This window comes from Mixophyes fleayi, chromosome 12 (genome assembly GCF_038048845.1).
Source record: "Mixophyes fleayi isolate aMixFle1 chromosome 12, aMixFle1.hap1, whole genome shotgun sequence".
Taxonomy (NCBI): Eukaryota; Metazoa; Chordata; class Amphibia; order Anura; family Limnodynastidae; genus Mixophyes; species Mixophyes fleayi.
In genome coordinates, this window is record NC_134413.1 from 67,459,646 (window position 1) to 67,487,490 (window position 27,845).

The 27,845-nt window shown below is 45.2% G+C and overlaps 1 protein-coding gene across 7 annotated transcripts in view; it reads right to left on the reverse strand.

Annotated features, from left to right (window-relative positions):
* Positions 1–27,845, reverse strand: part of LOC142108810 (histone-lysine N-methyltransferase SETDB1-like) — a 93,318-nt gene that overhangs the window by 34,435 nt on the left and 31,038 nt on the right. For 3 of the 7 annotated variants that reach the window (XR_012680230.1, XM_075192690.1, XM_075192691.1), the window contains exons 4-11: positions 24,371–24,408; positions 19,894–19,972; positions 13,072–13,272; positions 11,077–11,278; positions 10,524–10,597; positions 9,676–9,866; positions 2,914–3,043; positions 2,688–2,814 (exon numbers count right to left, since the gene is read on the reverse strand). Coding sequence is in view for 6 of the 7 variants with exons in the window: in XM_075192690.1 (XP_075048791.1) it covers positions 2,688–2,814; positions 2,914–3,043; positions 9,676–9,866; positions 10,524–10,597; positions 11,077–11,278; positions 13,072–13,272; positions 19,894–19,972; positions 24,371–24,408 (1,042 nt within the window). In the remaining variant the exon portion in view is untranslated. Of the gene's footprint in view, positions 1–2,687; positions 2,815–2,913; positions 3,044–9,675; positions 9,867–10,523; positions 10,598–11,076; positions 11,279–13,071; positions 13,273–19,893; positions 19,973–24,370; positions 24,409–27,845 lie in introns of those variants that run through there. The other 4 variants (XM_075192692.1, XM_075192694.1, XM_075192693.1 and 1 more) reach the window with 4 other exon arrangements.

Consider the following 27,845-nt stretch of genomic DNA (forward strand, 5'->3'; position numbering starts at 1 on the left):
AGGATAAGCCTCTTTTGTTCTCCCTGAAGGTTGAAAGGACTGAAACCTATTCACCTTAGGTTTAGGTGCATTAATGTGGAGGAAAGAGCTCCTTCCCCACGTGGCCTGGTTGGTAATTTTTCCAACTCAGGACTGAAGAACATGTCACTTGAACACAGAAGTGAATGCAGATTTCTTTTGGATTCTGGATCAGTCTCCCATATTTTGAGCCAAAGAGTCCGCCTAGCTGCCACAACTAAAGCAAAGATACTAGCTCACATTAGACCAGCATCCAAGGCTGCCTCGCCTAAATATTCAGATGCTTCCCTTACATGATTCTCTAAGGTCATCAGAGCTGCCCTGGGTTTGGGAAGACCATCAGAAAACTGCTCAGCACATTTAATGACAGCTTTATTAAGCCAGACTGAAGCCAGAATGGATTTAAGAGCGGCATCAACAGCAAGAATCAATTTAAAATTGCTTTGTATTTTCTGTCTGAACAGTAATTCAGCAAGGCCACATTCAGAATAGGATTAGTTGTGGTCTTTGACAACCTAGCGATAGGGAAATCCACTTTAGTTGAAGATTCCCACTTTTACTTACCTTGAACTGAAAATGGATAAAAGATCTGTGCCGTCAGGTGCCTCAACCAACACATCATTTAACTGCCGAGAGGATTGAAAATAAACACTATTTTTTCTTTTCTTTTGAACAAGAATAACGCAGAGGATCCTCTGTGTCCTGGATGTCGATGGTACGACAGCCCTCACCAAATCATCAGGGCGGAAAGCCTGGGTAAGGGTTTCCAGAGACCCAGAGGGAATATTATATTCATTCTGCACCCTGGACAAGGTTCAAACTGAGCAAACTCAGCCAGAGATTTGGTCAAAGCCCAGGTAGGTTCTGCCAGGTCGGAGGCCCCAAACGCTGGCAGACATAGCGCACTGTCTTCAACCTCCCTTCCACCCAACCCTCACTGTACTTAAAGAGGGTTCCAGCCAGGGGAGGGCTGGAAGATTTTAGCCTGGGGGGTAAGACTCAATTCAACAATGCAGGTGGCAGTGACTCAGCCCAAGCTAGCCCACTGAGGGACTGGTCTGGGAGCATATGGCAGATACCCCACTGCCCAGCCTGCTCCTTGTTTCACCGATCTATAGTCGGGACCTTGAGCATCATAAATTATATCTACAGCACTATTCAAAGGATAATAATAAAAAGTAGTTAAAGTTATCATTAATTAAAAAAATCCTAAATTTCTAGTAAAATTAAAAAAAGAAAAAAAAAAAAAAGACTAAACAAAAAAAATCAATCAATTTTTGTGTGGGTCATCATAGGACAGGGCAATGGAGAGAAAGGACACGGCTGGAAAATGGTAAAATAAAAAAAATCTGGTAAGTGGTCGACAGCTAATTAATTAACATTCATTTGATCGATATTCAGAAAGTCGACAACACTAGGTCGACAATTCAAATGTCGGTAATGAACTTTCATTTTTATTCTGGACAGCACAGACTGTTTCATGCATCTGTCCCTGACCAAAGTTCCTGCCAAGGAACGAACAGTTTTAGGGGTAAAGAAATAAAAGTTAATGTATATTTAAAACATTTTTTACTGTAGTGTCTCTGGTTCCAACTTTCTCGTGGTATGGAGTATCCATAGCCCCATCCAGAGCATTTGTTCATCTATTTGTTTTTGGGAAAAGGTCTCAAAAACACTCATAAGAACACACAGTTGTATCCAAAATGTATGCACCCCTTGTTTCACACAAGCTCTCAGCTTGTACCTGCAGAAGTCTGGTTTACCTCTTTTCATTGAGATAGGATATATTTATTCACATTTCAATGCACAATTAATATTTTCTAAATTCAAAAGACTGGGGGGGTGGGGGTTAAAATTGTCATGTGTTAAAGTTACAACTTTTTGCCAGAAATCACAACTTCCAAATGCTTGTTGAGGATGGCCAAGAGCCTTTCTATTCGTGCTTTTAGATTTTTTTTCCCCCACTTGGTGGCATATACTTCATGATTGAGCTTTTGCCAGAGTCAGGGGTATTTTTAACTGAGTCTCATTAGCCTCCAGGATTTGTTGACATTTTGATAAATCCATTCTTCCTGCTACCTGGACTATACATCCTGTACCTCTGGCTGCCAAACAACCATCATCACCATTTATTTATATAGCGTCACTAATTCCGCAGCGCTTTACAGAGAACTCACTCACATCAGTCCCATTGGGGCTTACTGTCTAAATTCCCCAACATTCCAGAAAACACTTTTCCTAAAATGCTTCACCAGTTTTTCTCCACATTCACATATTGTGGTATTGGACAAAAAGTTTCAAATTTGTTTCATCAGTCCACAGCAATTTGGAACAAAAGAAAATGTATTCTTTCATATATCTCAGACATTATTAAGAAGAAGTTGAAGGAGAAGTTCCTTCTGACAAATCTTCAATGCAGATTATTTTTGTGGAAACGGTGTCAGCTACCCCTTCTACTGGAAAGGTACCTAAACTTTTACACTTACCACAATTGGATTTCTTTTCAATCTTTTACATTCAACAACTGGCCATTAAACAGAGTAGAAATTTCAGATTGTACCTTGAGTTTGTTTGTGTGTCATTCAATACATGTCTAAGCTTTGGCATACATCTGTGGTGTTCCTGTAGAATTGGGTAGATTTAGTTTCATGGAGAGCAAACAGACTTACTCTGTGTCGATAAGTTGTGGTGACGGGATTGACTGAGGAGAAGTTGGCGCTGTTGGTTTAAATGGAGATTCGTTCCCGGTTAGGTCGTGTGTGTACTGTACTACTGGCCCTTTACTCCGCACTGCACCTGTAATTATACAGAAAGGTACAGGTTATTGTTTCTACCTCCTAGTAGATGTAAGGTCTTCTAAAGAGTTCTTATGAATATCTCCTGGGAAAGACTCACCCACATTAGGGCGCGTTCGCTGCTGTCCTGCTTGCTTCTTCTCTTGGGTGGAAGCTGTGGAAGTCTTCATGCTGAACATGGGCTCTAAACGGGTGGACCCTCGATAGATCCACTCACAACGCTTGTCATCCTGAAAAATGCAGATTACAGTAATGCACTCAAACCTGTGTGTTCATGACATGGCACAAACGATCAAATCTTAATGATCGCTCTCCCCCTGTCCACTTCTACATATAATTTTATGCTCTACAACAGTGTTGGCTAACCCGTGACACTCCAGGTGTTGTGAAACTACAAGTCCCAGCATGCCTTGCCAAGCTTATTGCTGGAAGGGTATGCTGGGACTTGTAGTTTCACAACACCTGGAGTGTCACAGGTTAGCCAACACTGCTCTACAAGAAGAGAAGCAAAGATATTTTTCACAGAATGGGATATTTGTACATAATAATAAACCTATCTGAAGCCAGTTGGGGACAGACTAATTGTGGTACAGTTACCCTCTAAGAGTTAGGGCACTACCTATTAACAAAAATATATTTTACCATTTGCTGTTCTGTAATCTCTATTAGTCTAAAACTGTAGACGAATGACATGTCAATTAGCATGAACAATGCAATAAAAATAAAGCACCTTTTTCAATATGCTATTTATTTTTAGGAGGTCCGTGGTCTGTTTCCCAATCATATAAACCTCTATAGACCACCTTTTCCCCTACAGCCTAAGATTATGCATTTATTGAGGTTCTGTGGCTCTTTGCAACTTTTTGCCTAAAAAAGAGGATTTATGTACTTACGTTAAATGCGTTTCTCTGATTCCGTCTGGGCAACACTGCTTACCATGGGTTGTGGAGGGGAGCTCGGGAGTTGGCACCTAGCTAGTTAAATTTTAGCACTGCTGACAGACCCCTCCCCTCTACAATCCTCCTGCCTCTTCCTGTCAGTTAATTAAAAAGCCCCAAGGAGAAAGGTCAATCAACCAAGAGCATACATAGGAAAAGCAGAAGGGAGGGATCGCAGTGTCCCCCAGACGGAATCAGAGAAACGGATTTAGCGTAAGTACATAAATCCTCTTTTCTCTTTCATCCAGTCTGGGGGACACTGCTTACCATGGGGACGTTCTAAAGCAGCCCCCTAAGGGTGGGACCGCTCTGAAAACCACACTCGCAGGGCACTACGAGCGAAATTTGCATCCGCGGATGCGAATACATTAAATTGATAGAATTTGGTAAATGTGTGGACAGAAGACCAGGTGGCTGCCCTGCAAAGCTGGTCGGCAAAAACCCCATTTCTCGCTGCCCATGACGCCCCTACCGATCTGGTGGAATGGGCAGTAAATCTTTCCGGCACAGGACAGTTAACCCTTATGTAAGCCTGCTTAATGGTTTCCGTAATCCATCTCGCAATGGACTGTTTTGAGGCTGGCCAGCCTCTTTTGTTAGAATCATAAAGAACAAACAGAGAGTCTGTACGTCTAATCTGAGAAGTTCTTTTGACATAAATACGGAGAGCCCTAACCACATCTAACTTTTCCATAGATTGTTGATCAGAATGAGAAGTAGATGAAAAAAGACCGGAACTACAATTTCCTGGTTCAAATGGAAAGCGGACACTACTTTTGGAACAAAGGAAGGGAGTGTTCTCAATACCGCTCTGTCCTCGTGGAAAAACAGATATGGTTCCCGGCAAGACAGAGCTCCCAATTCAGACACCCTACGTGCCGATGCAATTGCCAAAAGAAAGACGACCTTCCAGGTCAAACACCTAAAATCTGCCACAAGTAAAGGCTCAAAGGGAGACCCTTTAAGCATATCCAGTACCAGGTTAAGATCCCATGGTGCTGTAGGCGGAACATAGGGAGGCGGAATATGTAAGACTCCCTGAAGAAAAAAGTCTTGACGTCTGGCAAATCCACTAACTTCAGGTGAAAGAAAACTGAAGGTGCAGATACCTGAACTCTTAAGGAACCTAAACAGAGCCCTGCTTCCAGCCCATCCTGAAGAAAGGCCAATAAGCGAGGGAGGCGAAAAGAAGACGTGTGACAGTACTTATTTTCGCACCATCTGATATAGGCTCGCCAAATACGATGATAGATGCGAGCCGAAACCAGCTTTCGAGCTCGCAGCATAGTGTTCACTACACTGGGGAAGAAACCCCTAGCCCTCCACAGGCTGGCTTCAACAGCCATGCCGTTAAACTGAGCTGAGGTAAATTCTGGTGATGACAGGGACCTTGAAGAAGAAGGTCGTCTCGTGACGGAAGACGATATCCTTGTCCGCGTACCACACTCGACGCGGCCATGAGGGAGCCATTAGAATTACTGGCAGACCGCCTTGCCTCACTCGCCCGAGTACGCGAGGAAGCATGGGAATCGGGGGAAACCAGTATCCCAACCTGAATTCCCATAACATGGTCATCACGTCCACCGCTACCGCTAATGGGTCTCTTGCCCTTGCGCAAAACCTGTGAACTTTTTTGTTGTGTCTTGAGGCCATGAGATCTATATCCGGAAGACCCCACCTCTGAACTAGAGACTGAAATACTTCAGGATGGAGTGACCACTCCCCCGCCATCATTAGATTTCGACTTCCCAATTCTTTATTCCCGGAATGAACACTGCCGAGATTGCTGGAACATACTGTTCTGCCCAAGCAAAAATCTGACTCCTGGTTCCTCCCTGCCTGTTGACATATGCCACAGCCGTGGCATTGTCGGACTGAACTCTGACTGGGTGGCCCTGAAGGAGGGTCTTGGCCCCCTGAAGAGCTAAAAGAATTGCCTTCAATTCCAACGTGTTGATTGATAAGGCTGATTCCTGAACAGACCAAAGTCCCTGGAGCCGGAGGTGCAGGATTACCGCCCCGCAACCTCTCAGGCTGGCGTCTGTTGTGGCTATGATCCATGACCATGGAGCGAAAGACCTGCCCACCGACATGTGATCCTGATTCAGCCACCACTGGAGTGATTCTCTCGCCCCCGGAGACAGCGAGATCCTCTGGAGATCCAAGCGTAGGTGGGATCCTGAACATTTTGTTAACAGATCCCACTGGAAGCATCGAGAATGAGCCCGACCGAAGGGGATCGTTTCGAAGGAGGCCACCATCTTCCCAAGCAGCCGCATGCACAAATGAATTGAGGGATTATGAGAGGACAAGACCTGAGATGTTATAGTTCGGATTGAACTGATCTTCTCCGTAGGCAGGAACACCTTCTGCTGACTGGTATCCATGATGAGTCCTAGGAAGACCATGCGTTGGCACGGAACCACCTGGGATTTCTTTAAGTTTATCAGCCACCCATGGCTCTCGAGAACCGCTATGGTGAGTGATAAGTGCTGACGTAAGCAAATCTCTGAGGAGGATTTGATGAGTAGATCGTCTAAATAAGGAACGACCTGAACTCCCTTTAGGTTAAGACACGCTGCCATCACCGACAAGATCTTCGTGAAGACCCTTGGAGCTGTGGAGAGGCCGAAGGGAAGAGCCCGAAACGGATAGTGGGAGTTCTCCACTGTGAACCCCAGGAGAGACTGATGATCGCTCCAAATGGGAACGTGGAGGTATGCGTCCTTTATGTCTATGGACGCAATAAACTGATCCTTCTCTAGGCCGTTTATCACCGACCTCAGGGACTCCATACGAAATTTGTCCACTCGTAAGTGCCCATTGAGCCTCTTTAGGTTTAAAATGGGTCGAAAGGACCAGTCCGGCTTCTTGACCAGAAAAAGATTCGAATAAAATCCCTTCCTTTTCTGGTTGTCTAGGACCCTGCAAATGACTCTTTGCGAAAGAAGAGAGGCGACAAAGGCCTGCATTGCCTGTCTTCTTTGTGGATCTCGGGATAGCGGGGTTACAAAGAAGCGCTGTGGTATCGGCCCCAGCAGATCTATCATGTACCCTCTTGAAATAATGCCCCGAATCCAAGGGTCTTGGGATGACGCTGCCCACTGTTCCTGAAAAAGAGACAGACGTCCCCCCACCGGCGCCATCTCTTGGAGAATAGAGTGGCAGTCAGGACGCAGGCTTCTCTTGAGTCTTGGAGGCCTGGCGCCTAGCTGCAAACGAGGACCTGCCTCTGACAGACGAGCCTCGAGAATTCGGTTGTCTACCTTTAAACAACTGTCCCCTGGGCAAGGAGGTTCCCCGAAAGGACTGACGAAAGGAGCTAAACCGTGGGGCCCGGCCTCTACCGGAGAGGACCGGCAAAGAGGTGCTTTTGCCCCCCGTTGCCTGGGAAATCCTATTATCTAATTCCGCGCCAAACAGACCTGCTGCTGTAAAAGGAATGGATTCCATAGATTTCTTTGATTCTGAATCCCCTTCCCAGGATTTCAGCCATAACGTTCTTCTAGCTGAAACGGACGCAGCCTGAATAGAGGACACAGATGCTGTGCTCTGAGCCGCCTCATAAATGTACCCTGATGCCTCTTTTAAATGTAAAGCTAGGGTGATCAATTCTGAATCCTGTAAGGACTCTGCCAGTTGCTGTGCCCATGCTTCCATGGCTTTAGCAACCCAAGCTGAAGCAAAAGTTGGTCTAAAGGAAGAACCCACTGCTACAAATATAGATTTTAATTGAGATTCCACTCTGCGGTCAGTGGTATCTTGCAGAGTTGCTGAGCCCGGGGCTGGAAGGAGAGTGTGTCGGGCCAAACGGGCTACTGGAGTATCTACTTTCGGAATTTCCTCCCAGCGAGCCACGTCCTACTCTTGTAATGGATACAGGGAAGAGAACCTCTTTGGAACAGAGAACTTTTTATCAGGCTGTTTCCAGGCTCCCTCTGCAATATCTCTGAGTTCTACAGAAGGGGGAAATCGAATAATCTTCCTTTTGGCCTTCTTAAAGAGACTTCTGTCTCTAGGACTAGGATCCTCCATTTCTGGCAGGTCCAACGCCTGCCTCACCGCTAAAACCAAATCATCAATAAACTGATATTTAGTGTTTTCTTCCTATTCCAACGATTGAACCTGGTCAGAATCCAAATTTGATTCTCTTTCCTCTTCTGAAAATCCCTCCGAATCTGAAAGGACCATGAGAGGATTAGCGGATCTAAGCCGCTTTATTTTAGCTGGGGGCAGGTTTGGGGATTCAAGTAACTGGTTAAGTCTGTCCAAACCCTTTATAAATGCTGAGGACCATGCCGGTTCTGTGGATACAGGTGGCTGGTCCGTAAGCAAAGAGGAAGGTCCAGCTATAGCCGTTTCAGTAGAAACCGTGGCAGCAGGGAGCCCCACAGGTGTAATAACATTATTAGTCACAGAGGCTGCCACACTAGATAACAATTGAGTAGATTGGGAGATCATCTGTGCTAAAGAGGAAACAGACTGTGTCAGGGAAGCCACCCAGGTTGGTTCCTCCGTCAGTGGGGCTGGAAGGAGCTGGGTTTGCGCAGAGGGGACATCTCCTTCGCAGACTGCCAACGGGTCTTTCTGCCCACATGGTAATTTAACTTTACATCTGGAACATGTAAAATATTTAGCCATAGAGCCTTTTCCCTTTTCTGACATTTTAAAAGGGAAATCACACCAAACACACTTAGATAATTTTGAGAGAGATAGAGTATACAACAAGTAACAGACTAATGTGTAATAAAAGCTGTATTTGTATGTGTGTAACAGATAAAAAGATATATGTGCAAGTAAGAAAATACAATAATCCTTACTAGCCTCCCTCTTGTAACCACAAAATACAGTTTGTAAATGGTTAAAGAAAGGTTTTGGTACTTCGCCAAAAGCGCCACTCAGGGGAGAAGTCCAACAGCAGTGTCCTGGTGCCTGCTCCCTCCAAGATAAGTTCCTTCCCGGGCTTCTCTTGGCGCCAGAAGTCCGGACTGTACCACTTGTGCTGCAGAGCAGGGGAGCTCTGTGATAGTTCCCCCCTCTGCAGCTCTCTGTCTCTCCTCTTTTTTTTTTTTTTTTTTATAAAAAAAGGAACTTATCCTTATTTCTGGCAGAGTTATGGAGACCCCTTGAAGAGGTCTCCTGCAGCGTTGAATACCCCGATGCCCCCTCCTATTTTCCTGAGGGGGGATATTGGTATGGCCCCCGACTCTCCTCCTCCTTCTGTGCACCTCCACGGACCGATGGCGTCATCATGGCCGCCGGCGAGGTAATGCGATAAGCGGCGCTCTATGCCTATAATGGCAGCGCCGGTTATCGTTGGAGCCTCCAAGAGTGACAGCGGTCCGGGAGACCGCTTATCACTATGTACTGTGACCGCTAATGCTCTGCCATTGAGAGCAGTTTGCTCTCTCTGACAGAGTCCGGTCACCGCTGCCCAGTTTCTGTGAGTGTGTTCTCTATATATAGAACACACTCCCAGCTCTGCCCTAATCTAACTCTATGTCTAAAAATAAAAGCAAAATTAAAGTTATTAAAAATAAATTAAAATAAATCACTAGCTGTTTCTAAACAACTCCTTTGGGCACCTAGAAAAAACTGACAGGAGGATTGTAGAGGGGAGGGTTCTGTCAGCAGTGCTAAAGTTAACTAGCTAGGTGCCAACTCCCCGAGCTCCCCTCCACAACCCATGGTAAGCAGTGTCCCCCAGACTGGATGAAAGAGAAAAATAGTTAAACATAATACATTAATATCTTTATATTAGCACTCGTGAAGTGCTGACTATTCAGGACTTTCCACTAGTAGCAGGGGTATGGCCTCAGTTAGTGACCCTTAATGGCCATGCAAAAATTAAAAATAAGGACATAAGATACATGCACCCAGATCTGAGACCTCTTCATGATAAGCTAATAAAAGAATGATCTTACCAAGAATAAAATCTTCACCAGGCTCCCGTCTACTTCTTCCACCTTGGACTTCCACCAGGTGCCCTCCCACTCTGTCTTGATCAGCTGACCGCTTTTGAGCAGAACCATTGGCCGGTTGGGGTAGGCCGTGACATACTCCTCAACGAAGTCTCGACAGGGAACATCTTCAATGTCCTGCCAGGTTTTGCCGACTGAGAGTAAGGTGGAAAAAAATACTTGTGACCATTGCATGCAAGCATTAGCAATAACCCACCGTGAGCAGTTCATAATCAGTCTAACATGGATACTAAAAAATACACCTTCCTGCAACTGCCCCATGCAGGTTGTCTGACTGCAAGGGGAACACAGTCTACGTTCCATAGAGACCTCCATCATGGATGTCTTAGCAATACAATAAAATACTAATATAATTATAATTTTAAAAAAAGTCCTACTGTCTTGAAATGATTGTGAATTTGCTGTATCAACTAGTTAACTTGTACTGTCCTCTGGTTAATAGTCTTATGTTGACTGAAAGGGGAGGTTGTCTGGTACTTCCTCTTTTAGTCACTATTACTGACCAGCCAAGAGTTTAGGAGCACTCACTAACCTACCACATGACTGCCGGGATAAAAATATTCAGGGCAATGCAGTTAAGAAATGATGCAAGGAAACAAAAGTAGATCAAGCTATGGCATTAAGGAGATTAAACATTATTAACATGGAGCTCATATTTAAGGTGGAGAGAGGAGATTACATGACTCTAAAATGGCCTGGCTACTAACATCTATTTTACCTTTGATAACCATCTCTAGCTGTGATGTGTTATGTCCAGTGTAAGGTGTAACCAGAAAGATCGTAAAACTCACGTGGTCTGCAGACAGGGTACAGTTCTGATTGGGCGACGTATGAAGCGTAGCCGTCATCAAAGAATATCAGAAATCTAAGAAACAGTAGTCGACATATTAACCGTGTACAAGTCAACGCCCGCCCTTGGCCTGACCACAGATGCCGAAGCTCAGCAGTAGGGATGGCCACAAGGGCCAACCCTGTCTCTCAACAGTTCAACCATTACAGTTACATACTATTTATGCACAAAGTGTTTCACCTGCAATGTGTCAATTATTACTTATCTGTGGACGTAGAAAATATTTTCCTGAATCCTTCCCAATATGACAACACTGAAGAGCAGTAGAGTGCTCATCTCTGGGAGTGACTGTAGTCATCACTATATGAAATAACCGCTGCTGTGACAAACCCTAGTAATGGTTCCATGTCAACAATCTTGCGTGTTAAAGTGCAAAGAACACATGTACAATAAGTTCAATGCTTTGTATTTATATCGTTCTATATCTTAATTCCAGAAAGGAAAAAAAGAACGAGAGTTACTTACAAGCATGGAAAGAATTTAAAGTACATTACCTCATTTTATTCTTGTTGCTGGGAGGCTCAGCCACAATTCCAGCATACAGCCAGACTTGATTCCCATCCTTGTACCTGGCCACCACCCTGCTGCCTACAAACAGCTTTTCTGGTGCCGGGTGGTAGTCATATGCGATGTGGTTCCCAGACAGCAGGCTCTTCCCTTTGTTGTCAAACTTCACTTTGTATTTTTTACCTGGCCCTAAGAAGAATAGATTACAGCACGTAACCAGATAATAGGGGGGAACACACCCAAGTACAACATAAAACACAACATATTTATTCCATTGATAACAATTTGAGAAACAAATTGCATCAAATGAATTCATTGACAGTAAACTCTAGCGAGAAGAACTCTCTTCATCGTTTGTCACTGTATTATTCATCTGTTACCCTGATTGTACATTCCTACAGAACATGCTGCTGCAATGTAAAGAATAAATCACAATATGTAAGATAATATGTGATAATGGATCAGTACTGTAAATTATAAGATTACTGCAAGTCAATGAGCTCAGTGACCATATTAAAGCTTTTATACAGTATACTTGTAACATCAAAAACAATGTATACTAGAGCTTGTCTTATTCCTTACAATGCACCAGTTTTCATGGTGAAGCGCTGTCAGGGGGAGGAGACTTTGGGGTGGCGGGATGATCTCCTCCCCTGTTGTTTAAATAAAGGCGGGCTTCCTCAGCAGAGACCCGGTTTTTAGAAACTGCTTTTGATTTGTCCACTCCTGCTGGTTCCCCCATCTGTTAGTATTTGAACAGTAACAAAATAGGCTGTAACGCTGTTTCTGTTTGATATTTTTTCACTGTCCTGTTATATTTGTACAAGGAATGTATATTTCAAATTAAGTGACCTGTTTGTCTATATTATGTACAGCAATCAGTGGTTACCGCAATATTATCACCTCCTAATTGGTGGTTTCCATTTTTGGGGGGGTTTTTTTGCTTGCTATCTTTCTCTAAAATCATTTAAAAAAAAAAAAAAAAAAAAAAGTCTGGAAAGTCTGTGCAACATTATATTTGTGCCAAATGTAAGTCTAAGAAAGCAGAAAACTTGTTTTCCACCATCTCCCCCAGGTCTTTAAGATTGAAGCTTGCCTAAAATCTGATAAAAATAATTCTACATGTCGGGGAAGTTTAAATCCCTTTACCATCAGAAGAGTGTTAGATGGGGGAATTCTCCAAGAGTAGATACTCCTGTCTGCTTATCTAAAGCCACTGCTCTACAAATGCAGGGAGCAGCAGTGCTCCGGGTCTCTAAGGACTAAACAATTGGGGTGGTTGTTCTGGTTCCACCTCAAGAAAGAGGTTTGGGGTCTTAAGCAAACCTCTTTCTGGCTACCAAAACCGGACGGTACGTTTCATCCTCTTGAATCTCACGAACCTCAACAAATAAGTTTGGGTCTTGAGTTTCAAGATGGAGTTGATCGGCCGGCATGGAAAAAGGAGAGTAAAAGATGCTTATCTACACACTCCTATATGGGAACGGCATCAGTGTCTACTTCGATTTGATATACTCAACGACCACTAACAGTTTCAAACTTTACACACATCTGTTTCAAATTTGGGATGTCCCCATGGTCGGTGTATATCCCTTCCCTTTGCTCTGTTTGGTTGCATGGGATTACATTCAGGTATTTCTGTTAAGTTAAGCCCTCATTTTTTGTTGGGCTTTGTTATAAAACCGAGGTTAGCTCCAGATATGAGGGACTATATAGAGATGGTGCAATACACTAAAAAGTTTAAGTCTGCCTACTATACCCCATGGTCGCAGTGTCCCCTACAATAAACACGGTTTAAGCAAAAGAAAGAAAGAACAACTCAGGAGTAACCTCATAAAACTTGTACTTCATCATGGGAAAATTTACACCGTCATTACTGGTATTAGAACAGGGCCAATATTTTGGTTCACACCAGCAGCCGCCCCCTATTCTTGGGAGTCTATTCCAGTAAACCCCCAAGTCTTCCCATCTCTAGAACTTACCAACCAGCTGGATGGCGATCAGACTCCCTTTGTGCCACGTCTTGGTCCTCTTCTTTCCCAGGATACGCATGCCCACAACAAGGTCTCCGTCTTTATTCATGTCATTGGTGTCAGTGCCGACCAAGTTGGATCCAGTCACAGAACTTGTGGGCGAAGACGGATGAGAGGAATTTCGGATCTGTGGCCCATCTCGAAAACAAACTAAATATCACAGCCTACCTACCATGTTTGTCTTTACCCTTCACCAAGACCTGGATATATGCATCAATAAATTAGGAGCCAGAACCACAAGGTAAGACCCACCAGTTTTGTAATGAACAATGACAGGCCAAACTGACAGGACAATGTCATAGGCCAGGATTTCCCAAACCCAGTCCTCAGGGCTCCCCAACAGTGCAGGTTTACCGGATCACATGTGACATAATTAGGACCACCTGTGGATCTGTTACAATGTGTCAGTCAGTAATGAATACACCTGTGCTCCAACAAGGAGATATGGAAAACCTGCACTGTTGGGGAGCCCTGAGGACTGGGTTTGGGAAACCCTGTCATAGGCTATACTTGCTTAAATGGTGAGCAAATACACCAGCCTGTGGTCCCCTTCAGGACACCAACAGCCTATAGTTCCCACTGTGCACCAGGTCTTGCCCCCTCTGCAATACATCACTACTGATGTAAACACCAGTTAAACAGTTTTACAGCTATAAGATATTGGGCAGAAGCAATAGCAAAATACACAATAAAAAGAGGATTTATGTACTTACGTTAAATCCGTTTCTCTGATTCCGTCTGGGGGACACTGCTTACCATGGGTTGTGGAGGGGAGCTTGGGAGTTGGCACCTAACTAGTTAATTTAGTACTGCTGGCAAACCCCTCCCCTCTACAAACCCCCTGCCTCTTCCTGTCCAGTTAGTTTTAACAAGCCCAAGATAAAAAAGGGCAGTCACACAAGAACACACAGAAGAAAACAGAAGGGAGGGATCGCAGTGTCCCCCAGACGGAATCAGAGAAACGGATTTAACGTAAGTACATAAATCCTCTTTTCTCCTTCATCCGGTCTGGGGGACACTGCTTACCATGGGGACGTTCTAAAGCAGCCCCCTAAGGGTGGGACTACTCTGAAAGCCCTGCTCGTAAAGCACTACGAGCAAAATTTGCATCCGCAGAGGCAAATATATTAAACTGGTAAAATTTGGTAAAGGTGTGGACAGAGGACCAGGTGGCTGCCCTGCAAAGCTGGTCCGCAGAAGCTCCATTCCTTGCTGCCCACGAGGCCCCCACCGATCTGGTGGAATGGGCCGTAAGTCTCTCCGGCACAGCGCGGTAAGCATTAATATAAGCTTGCCTGATGGTAGACGTAATCCATCTGGCAATGGATTGTTTTGAGGCTGGCCAGCCCCTCTTATTAGCGTCATAAAGAACAAACAGTGAGTCAGTTCGTCTAATCTGGGAAGTTCTTTTAACATAAATGCGGAGAGCTCTAACCACATCCAACTTTTTCATCGATTGCTGATCCGTATGAGAAGTGGATGAGAAAACCGGAACAATTATTTCCTGGTTTAGATGAAAAGCCGAAACTACCTTTGGCACAAAGGAAGGAAGGGTTCTTAACACTGCTCTGTCCTCGTGGAACACCAAATAAGGTTCCCGACAGGACAGGGCTCCTAATTCAGAAACTCTGCGAGCAGAGGCAATAGCCAGAAGAAAAAGGACCTTCCAGGTCAAACACTTCAAATCCGCCTTGTTCAAAGGCTCGAAGGGGGGTCCCTTGAGCATGTCCAGAACCAGATTGAGATCCCATGGAGCTGTAGGAGGGACATAAGGAGGCTGTATATGGAGAACTCCTTGGAAAAAAAGTCCTAATGTCTGGTAAGTCAGCCAACTTCCTATGGAAAAATATCGAAAGGGCTGAAACCTGAACCTTTAAGGAGTCTAATCTAAGGCCTGCTTCTAAGCCATGCTGAAGGAAAGCTAACAAGCGAGGGAGGCGAAAGGAGGACGAGTGGTATGTCCTACTTTCACACCATCTAATATATGCCTTCCAAATCCGGTGATAGATGCGAGATGACACTGGTTTCCTAGCTCGCATCAACGTCTGAATTACACTGGAAGAAAACCCTCTAGCCCTCCAAAGGCTTCAACAGCCATGCCGTTAAATTGAGCTGATGTAAATTCTGGTGATGGAATGGACCTTGAAGAAGAAGGTCGTGACGATACGGAAGGTGGAATCTCGGACCTTCCGCCATAGATATTATTTCTGCGAACCACACACGCCGTGTCCAGAAGGGGGCTACCAGAATTACTGGTAGGGAACCCTGTCGAACTCGTCTGAGGAGGCGAGGAAGCATGTGGATCGAAGGGAACAGATATCCCATCCTGAATTCCCATGACATCGTCAGGACGTCCACTGCCGCCGCTAGGGGATCTCTTACCCTTGCGCAGAACCTGTGGACCTTTTTGTTGTGTCTGGAAGCCATGAGGTCTATGTCTGGAAGACCCCACCTGTGAACCAGAGATTGGAAGACTTCCGGGTGAAGTGACCACTCCCCCGGCATCATCTGGTTTCGACTTAGATAGTCCGCCTCCCAGTTTTCTATTCCTAGAATGAAAACTGCTGATATTGCCGGAACATATAGCTCTGCCCAAACCAATATTTGGGCTGCGATATCCATCGCCGCTGCGCTCCTGGTTCCTCCTTGTCTGTTGACATATGCCACGGCCGTGGCATTGTCGGACTGGATACGGACTGGGTGGCCCTGAAGAAGGGATTGTGCTCCCTGAAGGGCTAGAAGAATGGCCTTCAATTCCAATACATTTATTGGGAGAGCCGACTCCTGAACCGACCAACATCCCTGGAGCCGGAGGTGCAGGACCACCGCTCCCCAACCTTTGAGGCTGGCGTCGGTCTTGGCTATGATCCACGACCAAGGTGCGAAGGATCTGCCCACATTCAAGTGATCCTGGCACATCCACCACTGAAGAGATGTTCTCGCCCTCTTGGATAGAGAAATCTTTTGAAGATCTAGGCGTAGGTGTGAACCTGACCACTTCGACAATAGGTCCCACTGGAAACATCGAGAATGAGAATGAGGAAATGGTCTCGAAGGAGGCCACCATCTTTCCCAGTAGCCTCATGCACAAGAGCATTGAGGGTCTGGGAGAAGACAGAACCTGGGAGGTTACCTTCTGAATAGAGGTGATCTTCTCTACTGGGAGAAATATCCTTTGTTTGCTGGTGTCCATGATGAGTCCCAGGAACACCATGCGCTGACACGGAACCAACTGGGATTTCCTTAAATTTATCAGCCATCCGTGGCCCTCGAGAACCGCTTGGGTGAGGGATAGGTGATAGCTTAGGCAACTCTCTGAGGAAGCCTTGATTAGCAGGTCGTCCAAATAAGGAACGACCTGAACACCCTGCAGGTGAAGACATGCTGCCATCACTGACATAATCTTTGTGAAGACCCTTGGCGCTGTTGATAGGCCAAAGGGGAGGGCCCGAAACTGATAGTGAACTGATCCCACCGAAAATCTGAGAAGGGACTGATGGTGGATCCAAATGGGAATATGGAGATACGCGTCCTTTATATCTATGGACGCTATGAACTGATCTTTCTCTAGGCCGTTTATCACAGACCTTAGAGATTCCATCCGAAACTTGTCCACCCTTAAGTGAACATTGAGGCCCTTTAGATTTAAAATAGGGCGAAAGGAGCCGTCCGGCTTCGGGACTAGGAATAGGTTGGAATAAAACCCTGTTCCTATCTGGCAATCTGGAACCTTGACGATGACCCTCTGAGCTAGAAGAGAAGCTACACAATCCTGTATAGCCTGTCTTTTTACTGGATTTCGGGAAAGAGGGGCCTGGAAGTAACGGCGTGGAGCCGGGCCTGAAAGGTCTATTTTGTACCCTTCTGAAATAATTCCCCGAATCCAAGGATCTTGGGAAGACGATGCCCACTGTTCGTAAAACAGAGACAGACGTCCCCCCACAGGCACCCCCTGCAATACAGGGTGGTCGTCAGGACGCAGGCTTCTCCTGAGATTTAGGGGCCTGGCGTTTGGATGCAAACGAGGACCTCCCTCTGGTAGAGGAGCCTCTGGAATTGGATTGCCTGCCTCTAAAGGGCTGTCCCCTATGGGGAGAGGCCCCACGAAAGGGCTGACGAAAGGAGCTACCCCTCGGGGCGCGGCTCCTGCTAGCATAGACTGGCAAGGACGTGCTCTTGCCCCCCGTGGCCTGGGAAATAAGGGTATCTAATTCCGGGCCGAACAAACCTGCAGCCGAGAAGGGGATAATTTCAACGGACATTTTCGATTCCGCATCACCTTCCCAGGATTTCAACCAAAGCGTCCTTCTGGCTGAAATGGAGGCCGCCTGAATGGAAGAGGAGACTGCCGCTGAGTTCTGGGCTGCTTCATAAATATACCCCGAAGCCTCCTTTAGGTGTAAGGCTAGGGGAAGAAATTCGGAGTCCTGTAAGGCCTCAGCTAGCTGGTCTGCCCATGCCTCCATGGCTCTAGCCACCCAGGCCGAGGCAAATGTGGGTCTAAAGGCAGAACACGCAGCCGCAAATATGGATTTGAGCTGTGATTCAACCTTGCGGTCATTGGCGTCCGGCAGGGACGCTGAACCCGGGGCTGGGAGTAAAGTATGTTTTGCTAAGCGAGCAATGGGAATGTCCACCTTGGGAATACTTTCCCAGCGAGCCACTTCTTCTTCCTGTAAGGGATACAGGGAAGAGAACCTCTTGGGGATAGAAAATCTTTTATCGGGATGTTTCCATGCCCCTTCAGCGATATCTCTAAGTTCCGCGGAGGGAGGAAAACGGCTGGCCTTCCTCTTGGCCTTTTTAAAGAGACTTCTGTCTCTGGGGGTTACATCTTCCGGTTCCGGGAGATCCAACGCCTGTCTTACCGCTAAAACCAAATCGTTTACAAATTGGCCCTTAGACACTTCTCCCTGCTCAGAGGAATGACCTTGGTCAGTGTCTGAATAAATTTCCCCTTCTTCTTTAGACTCCTCCTCAGAATCTGAAAGGGTCAATAGGGGATTAACATATTTAGGCCTCTTTCTTTTAGCAGGCGGGGTACTAGAGGGGTCAAGTAGCTGGTTAAGCTTATTCAGCCCTCTGGTAAAAGCTGTGGACCATGCCGGTTCTGTAGCAACCAGGGCTGGGTCAGTCTGTAATGAGGATGGTCCCGGCAAACTCAAAGCACTAGAACCTGAGGAAGCCGGGGGGTCTGACTGTAAACCTGCATTACTAGCCACAGAAGTTGCCACAGTAGTTAGCAACTGGTTAGACTGAAGGACCATTTGAGCTAAAGAGCTAACCGACTGCGTAAGGGAGGTAACCCAGGCCGGTTCCACTGATGGTGGGTCTGAAACCTGCGGTTTCTGTGCAGTGGAAGCCTCTGTTTCGCATGTCGTGCAGAGCGCCAACGGGTCCCTTTGAGCACTAGGTAATTTAACATTACATTTTGAACATGTGAAATATTTTGGCATAGGGCCCTTTCCCTTATCTGTCATATTTATAAAGGAAGGCACACCAAGCACACAGAGTAATAAAAAATCTAGCTGAATATACAGATAGAGAGAGTAAAATAAGCAATGAAAAACAGAGCAATACCAAGTAAACAACTGATATATTCTAAAAGTTGTACTTGAAATAGTAAACACCATAAATATCAATGGCTAGTAGGAGGCTATAATAGTGAACCTGTTAGCCCAGTATAACCACATCAGATATGTGTGTAAATAAAGGTGATACTTAGCCAAAGGCCACCCTGGGGAGCAGATCTGACAGCAGTCTGTGCTTTCTCCTCAGCTCTGTTCCTTTTCCCGGGCTTGTGCTGGCGCCAAAAGACCTGGGAAGGACCATCTCTCTCTCTGAAGGAAGGGGGGAACTCTATGTATTAGCTCCCCCTTCCTGTAGTTCTTTTTCTCATGTCTTCTTCTTCTTTCTTCTAAAAGAACTCTCATAATAGTGGCAGAGTGAAGGAGACCTCTAGGACAGAGGTCTCCGCAGCGGAAGGTATCCGACGCCCCCCTCCTATGCTGAGGGGGGAATCTTGGTTTAGCCCCTTCTCCTCGGCGCTTCTGCCGAAATCCAAGATGGCCGCCGCCATCTTCATTACCCGATAACCAGCGCTCTATGCCTGTAATGGCAGCGCTGGTTATCGGGGAGGCTATGGGAGTGCAGCGGTCCATGAGACCGCTTGTCACTCCCTTCAATCAGGCACCTTGTCTTCAGCCCCTGTCAGTGAGAACCGCTGGCTCTCTGCTGACAGGGGAATGCCTGCGCTGCCAAGCTGTGAGTGTGTTCTCTATATTAGAACACACTCCAGCGCTGCCACCTAAAAAAGTTAAAAATTTATTTTTTTCCTTTACTTTTTAACATTAAACTAAGCAGTAAAAAATAAGGCTGCCCAACTCCAGGGCACCTAAAAAAAACTGGACAGGAAGAGGCAGTGGGTTTGTAGAGGGGAGGGGTTTGCCAGCAGTACTAAATTAACTAGTTAGGTGCCAACTCCCAAGCTCCCCTCCACAACCCATGGTAAGCAGTGTCCCCCAGACCGGATGAAGGAGAAAACATGGTGATCCAAGCGGCTACCTTAAATGACAGCGAAATAAAATTGCACAATAACATAACAGTAGAAACCTGGGGTAAATGTATTATTCTGCAACTTTGCCGGGCAAATTTACAACAGCAATGTGTTTAAAGGCAAAACTTGGCCGAATATCGACGAGTTGCTAGAATCACAGAATGATACATTTAGCCCCTGGTCTGTGAAGGAGTGGAAATAATTGCAGTTTATACCTGAGTTTCTATTGATTGCATCTACAAACGTCTGCATGTCTTGTTTGCATCTCTTCATGGCAGCCATTGCTTCTTTTAACTATAAAGTTGAGGAACAAAAACCAGTTTAAAAAAAAATTCAGACATTTACTAAACATTTAAAAAGAACTGTTCCTTAAATCTTGGTCCCATAAACTAAAAGCATTCTATGACCTGGAGCAAAGTTTCAGTTCTTCGGTCTCGGGGCTCCTGCCCAAACAGGAGTGAACTCATTACTATATTACATACTTTCCTCACTCATGTAACAGCCACTTTCCCTACATCATGGTTATACAGGAGGAAGAGTTTAGTGTTAGAATTCTTACCATACCTATAACCATAAAGGCAAAACATATGGGAGATTGCTAGGAAGATCTCTAAATGTACTACCATATAAATCCAAGCTCCGCCCCTTCTATACCCCATTGGCTGCCTGCAGAATCTCATTATTTTTGTAACAAAGGACAGAACACAGGTAACGGTGAAAAAACAAAGAGTGTAAATGGAGGGCGTCCAGTGACCCCCCCCCCCCCACTAGATTCAGAGAAAAGGATTTAATGCAAATACAATAATCCCATTTTTAATATTTTTTTTACTTTATCCATGGGGGAACACTGGAAACGTACCTTCCTGAGGAAGGGTACGCTCACAAGTTGCAGTGCACAGCGACTTCTATCCAAAACTGGCATATTTGGAAGCAAAAGTACTGAGTCTTTAGAACTCCTTGATGTTGTGGACCAAAGAGCAGGTGACCACCCGACACATCTCCTCAGTGGAGGCCCTATTCCTCCCAAGAGGCATCAACCAATCTAGCCTCGCTACTGAATGTCCTTACTCCTCTCTATTAATAAGAGATTATAGATAGCGTTCATACTCTAATAGGCTGTATGCATGGTGTGCGTGTGAGATCGTGACAATGTGTGGTCGGGGTCTGGCAGCAGCCTTCAGCATTTAACAATAAGAATCCCAACGTAGCTGACTAGCTTAATCTTTATATGTGATCCACTATTACGGGGGATTAATCTTATGACAGCCTAGCAGTATATTATTAGCTACATTTAGATCAATCCTCAACAGTGAGATACAATAGCGTGTGTGTGTGTGAGATCTTATTAAAGACAGGACTAAGACACAACAGCTGTTACAATATCACATTAGGTATTTTACCACTGGCAAATTAAGTGATTATACAAGATTACTTGGTTAAGGTATAATTAAACCAAGCAACTATTAATTTATTGCCAACGATTAATCTCATTAAGTCTATATGTAGGGTTACCAATTACTATTTAGAGTAACCTATGAACTGAAGTTATCAATCACAGTGATACTATTAACAGCAGGATTATTCCATCAATTATGTAAACAAATCACTAACAAAGTCAGTATGAGAAAGGAGTATAGTATCATATTATAGATTGGACAGTAGGAATAATTGATATACATAACAATTGATATACAAAGTAGCGGGGCATAGCAAATTATTTTTGCTATTTTAATTCACATTTGTTTCACTTTGTTGTTTTTATATTTCGCTATTTACAATTAGAGGGATCTTATTTTAAATAATATTAATAAAGAATTGGATATTTTATCAATAAAAAAGATCGCAGAGTGCCTCTATAAGCACATTTCCCCCTTTTTTTCCCTTTGATACCAGAATGTTTGTGTGTGAGTGCACCATCCAGTAGTAACACGATATCAGTAACTAATAACTGTTAAAATTATCTGGATTCTGTTAAAGCGATCACCTGGTGCAGTGGTATCCTTTTTCATCAACCAATCTAGTGACATGTGCCCTCACATTTTCAGGGACAGGCTATCCTGCCTCATTGCAAGCCTGGTAAATTACTAAAGTAATACACCTTGCAATGGTCTGTTTAGACACTGTCCCAACTTCTCTTGTTGACATCGTAAATCACAGACAGGTCAACCATCCTGGGCAATTCCCAGGCCCTATGGATAAAGGCTCTTGATGTCTTAAAACACCCAGAGACCAAAGAGAGCCCGCTCCCTCTGGAGACTTCTCACAGTCTAAGGCCAGAATCACAATGTCCTAATTTAGATGATACTTGGAGATCACCTTGGGCTGAATGGAAGGTTTAGTCCTAAGCACAGAGCTGTCCTCCTGAAAAATGGATAACAGATCTACAAGACAGCACATTCAACTGCAAAACTCTTCACTGTGAAGATCACCAACAGAAAGGTAAGTCTTGCAGAGAATCCACTGGTTTAAAAGGAGGTAACTAGACAGAGATCACAATGAGCTATTGGGGGATATATAGAATGCACATGCATCACTTTCTGCAAAAAAGTTTGCACTTCTGGCAAAAGAGCCAGTTATCTTTTAAAGAAAACCGAGAGGGCTGAGAGACGAACCTTCAAAGAGCTGAGTTTTTAAACCACTAGCTCAGAACATCAATAACCGATTCAAGCAAAAAGATTAGGAAGGAAAACCCTTTGATTCAACACTAGGAGATGTAGATCTTTCAAACCCTGTGGCAATTCCTGGAAAGGCTCTGTACCAAGTCATTTTGGGCCAGTCCGATGCTTTAAACCTTTTTGAGCATCCCTCAGAAGCATCGTTACTGATGGGAACAGGCAGTTCAGATGGAACGTTCAAGGAACAGAAACGTCTTTGGATCCTTTGTTCTGGAACAGAAGCTCTCTATCTTGTAGTTCAATCAAGATGCCATTATGTTGACATTTGATTGCCCCACCTGTCCCACGTGTTGGAAGACCTCTGGATGAAAGGACCATCCCTGGATTGAAGAGTCTGTCTGCAGAGAAACTCTGCTTCCCAGTTTACTATCCCATGGATGAAAAGAGCCGCAAAGGTGGCCAATTTTGCTCCATCCATTGCATAACCCTGCTGGTGTCTTTCATGGCCATGGTACTCTTGGTATCCCCCTGTTGATTTAGGCGAGGCACAGCCGTGGCATTGACTAACTGTAGTGCGATGGAGCATTTCAGACTGACCAGAGTCCCAGCACATTTATTAGAAGCTTGGACTCTCCCTGAATCTAAAGGCTCAGGATCCGGAGGCGAAGCACATCGCCCCTCATCTGCAGATACTGGAATCCATTGTCACCAAAGTTCAACTGTGCAACTGCAACTGTGCAAATGCAACTGCAACTGTGCAAATGCAACTGTGCAAATGCAACTGTGAAGACAGTCTGAGCGTCTGTCTGGTCAAGAGATGGTGACTTGTTCCACTTTGAAATCAGTTCCATTTGAAGTGCCCTCAAAGAAACTGTGCGAATTGTAATGCTCAACGGCTCAAGCCACCTCTCCGTCGCCTTACTGACCCAAGCCGAACCTAACTGGGTCTAAGGGAGGTCCCTGCCTGGTTTTAAGAGTCGCTTCAATTCTCTGTGCTAACCGAGGAATCAGTGTTCGGAAACGGAATGGTGGTGGTTTAAGAGTGGTGAGCTATGGGAGCTTACACCTTAGGCGGTATTCCCATTTTCCATATCCTCACTAGGGAGAGGATTAAGGGCATACAATCTGCATCTTTACCACACAACTTATATTAATGTCAGACACCTTATTTCTGGTTTGGGTAAACTCATCCCAAGACTTCAAGCCTGTGCAAAGATTGGTAAGTGATGCACTCACGGCTGCTCCATGTCCCGTGCTATACAAAAGCTAATAGGATTACTTTTATCAGAGTAATAGGGTCTCTAACAGTCCAACTGAAAAATACGCTACTTTTTTTCCCCCAAGATCTGAATTTCATGCACAAATTTCCCCTATGGGGCAGCATCCCACCCTTAAATGCTTTCACATTTGTGTATACTCCTAGATAGTGTTACCCCTGGAACATTTATGTCAGAACTGTGTACAAGTGTTATATATCCAATATGGTCTGTACCCCATATTTCTTGTTCTGTTTGAGTTCACTGGCTTCTGTTTTCTCCTTTTTGATGGATATAGGAAATACAACTAAATAAAGGGTTACAAAAAAAATGATCAATGAGAAGATGAAAGGAGCAGGGATGTGTACTTTTTACTGACCCCACTGGTATCTGTCAGAAAACACAACCAGATGTAAGGCAGTCAAACCAGTAGATGCTAAATTAGAATTTTGCTGCTTTCAGCATACAGTATGTGATGCATGATACAATATCATAAGTACATGCAAAACACAACAGATATCTAGGTTGTAAAAAAGTCCCATTCTTCCTTACTCTATAATGGCAATACGACTACCAATTGCTGGATCAACAGAATGTTATGTTTATTACCAACAGTAAAACACCCAAGTGCAACAAATATATATACAATTTCAAATGTCCAATTGCAGCAATCATTGTAGCTATAATGTGTAAGCTCATGGAACGCACTGTTGACTTGTTTTTTGAGGTTTATAACACAACCCGCCGACATGTAGCATAAGTCCATATCCGCAGCTAAGAAATTTGTTAATATACACTGGATAAATTTATTCGATACTCACTAGATGTTTTTCTTTAGGAGTCTTACCAACAGCTTCACCTGAAAAGAATCAAAAGATTACATTTACTAATGTGTATTAAAAAAACAAAAAAACTTTTTTTGACACTTATTATCCTTAGTCTGCCAGGATATCTCGCCAGTGTAGGTATTTTATAAGTCTCCCATCGAGTGACATGCATCAGTCAAAAGGTGTGTAAATTATTATTTTGAGTGTACTAACTTTTTATATGCTGTTGTGACACCACTGGTAATAGGAATAAGAAGATTTATGTACTTGCGTTAAATCTTTTTCTCTGAATCCATCTGGGGGATACTGCTACTATGGGGTTTTATGAGGGTGCATGGAGTTGGCACTTAAATAGTGTACAAACTAAAACTGCTGCCGACTCCTTCCCTTTGCAAACCCCTACAAGCATTAGTAAACTACTAAAGCCCCAAGGAAGAGCAGAAGGGAAGGAATGCAGTGTCCCCCAGATGGATTCAGAGAAAGAGATTTAACGTAATTACATAAATCTTTTCTCACTCATCCACTCTGGGGGACATTGCTACCATGGGGACTTTCTAAAGCTGCCCCCTAAGCGAGGGACCGCTCTCTTAGCCCGGCCCTCAAGACACTGCGGCCAAACCCTGCATCAGAAGACGCAAAAACATCAAATTGCTAGAACTTGGTAAATGTATGAACTGAGGACCAGGTAGCCACCTGGCAAAGCTGATACGCAGAAGCGCCATGGCGCGCGGCCTAAGAGGACCCCCATTGAACGAGTGGAGTGAGCAGCGATCCTTCCTGGCACAGGATGGTTCGAACTCACATAAGAGTGTTTTATCATAGCCCTAATCCAATGAGCAATAGCTTGCTTGGTGGCTGGCCAGCCCCTTTTCTGACAGTCATAGAGGACAAAAAGGGAATCCATCCTTCTACAAGACGAAGTTCTAGCCAAATAGATTCGTAGAACTCTAATTACATTCAAGGAAGCTGAGGAGGAAGTTCCCCTGAGGACACCCCTTCCCTGAAGGCTGGAACCACCTTAGGAAGAAAGGAAGGGCCCATTCTAAGGACCGCCCAATCTTCATGGAACACCAAGTACAGTGATCTGCATGAGAAGGCTCCAAGCTCCGACACAACGGCCAGCAGAAAAACCAACTTCCACGTCAAAAGGCATAGTTCTGCTGAACCAAGTGGTTCAAAAGGAGGATTCAGCAAAACATCTAGAACCAGACTGAGGTCCCAGGGAGCCAAAGGTGAGACATAAGAAGGTTGAACCCTCAATACTGCCTGGAGAAAAGTACGAACATCAAGTAAAGTAGCTAGTTTACACTGGAAAAACACAGAGAGCAGATAACTGAACCTTCAGTAAACTCAATCTTAGTCCTGTTCCAAACCGGTTTTCAGGAACACATGAAAAAGAGAAAGCTTGAAAGATTCTGCCCTGAGCAAGCGACTCTCACACCAGCAAACATAAGCTTGCCAAACCACATGGTAGATCCATGCTGAAGATGGCTTCCGTGACCACATCAACGTCTCCACTTCTCCGCGAGAGAAATCCTTGGATCGCCAGAGGCCGGCTTCAACAGCCAAGCCACTAAAGCTAGATGAGGCAAGTTTGGATGAAGAAATGGACCCTGCCTGAGCAGGTCAGGTCGAAGGGGCAGGGCCCATCCCGGCCGCCATCTGAAGAATGTTGCATACCAAACTCAGCTGGGCCAATTTGGTGTCACTAGAATGACTGGAAGTCCTCCTAGATGAACTTGTCTGAGGACTCTTGGAATCATTGGGATCAGTGTAAATAGATAACCCAGATGAAAACCCAAGCTCATTGTCAACACTTCCACCGCTAAGGCCAGCGGGTCCCTGGTTCTTGAAAAAAAACCCTCGATACCTGTCTGTTGTACCTGGAGCCCAAATCTGGCCTGCCCCACTTCTGAATCAGATCCTGAAACACCTGCGGTTGCAGAAACCACTGTCCCAGAAGCATCCTGTGTCTGAATGAGACAATCCGCTTCAAAGTTGTCAACTTCTGGGATAAACACTGCTGACATCAGAGAAACGAAGTTCTACACCCAAGCAAAGATCTGGTTTGTTATCATCATAGCTCCCACACTTCTTGTTCCTCCCGATTTACGTATGCCACAGACAGTGCATTGTCAGATTGAAGATGCACTGGCCTTCCCTGAAGTAATGTTTGCACCCCCTGAAGGGCCAGGAGCATCGCCTTCAGTCCAAGAATGTTGATCAGCAGCAAAGTGCCCCTGCACGTCCAAAGACCTTGAAGACGCAGATGTAGAACCACCGCTCCCAAACCCTGAAGGCTGGCATCCGTTGTTACCAAGGTCCAAAACCTATGGACGAAGGAGTGACTCATTGTTAGTGGTGTCTGATCCAGCCATCCAACAAAGGGAAAGGCAGATCTCTGGAGACCGTCTTATCCTTTGTGATTCGAGATGGAGAGGGGACCCTGACCACTGCCGAAGAAGGTTCCACTGGAAGGCACCAGAATGAAACTGATGATATGGAATGGTTTCAAAGGTTGACACCATGAGTCCCAGGACTCTTGTCCTCATGTCTAGGCGCATGGAAGGACAAAAGTGTTGAAGCATTGTCCTTATCGCCTCCCGTAAGGAGTGGGCCTTGGGTACCGGAAGGAAAACCTTCTGATGAATGGTGTCTATCAGGAGACCCAAGGAAATCATTCTTTGGCAACGAACCGACTGAGACTTGGGATAATTGATTATCCATCCGTGCCTCTCCAGAATTTGAATGGTCAGAAATAGATGCTGCTCCAGCCTGCCGCTTGACGAGGCCTTGAGAAGCAGGTCGTCCAAGTAAACATCATTCCTTATTCCCATGAGAACAGCCATCACCACCACAATTTTTATAAAAACTCTCGGAGCGGTTGACAGACCGAACGGCAACGCTCTGAACTGAAAATGAGTGCTTCCCACCGCAAACCGAAGAAGGGGTTGATGTCCCTCCAAGATAGGGACATGTAAATAAGCGTCCCTGGTATCTATCAACGCCATAAACTCCCAGGATTCCAGACCGTTTATTACTGAGCAGACTGATTCCATCTGGAACTTGTCCACTCTGAGGTACTGATTCAGTCTCTTGACATTCAGGATAGGCCGAAAAGACCCATCCTGTTTGGGAACCAAGAAAAGATTTCAATAAAATCCCTGGCCCCTTTGAGACTCTGGAACCTTGCATACCACAACGGCTGAAAGAAGAAAAGCGACTGACTGAAGCATCGGCTGCCTTTTCTCCCAATTCAGCAGTAAAGAGGTAGCAAAGAACCGATGAGGAGCGGGTCCTGCCAAATCTATGACATACCCCCTGGTCATGATCCCCAGGATCCAAGGGTCCCTGGAGGACGCTGCCCACTGATCTCGGAACAGTAGAAGGCGACCCCCTACTCCCGCGCTGCTAGGATCCGGGAGGGGCACCCTTCATGCTGTTTATCCGAACTCTTGGATGACAGACG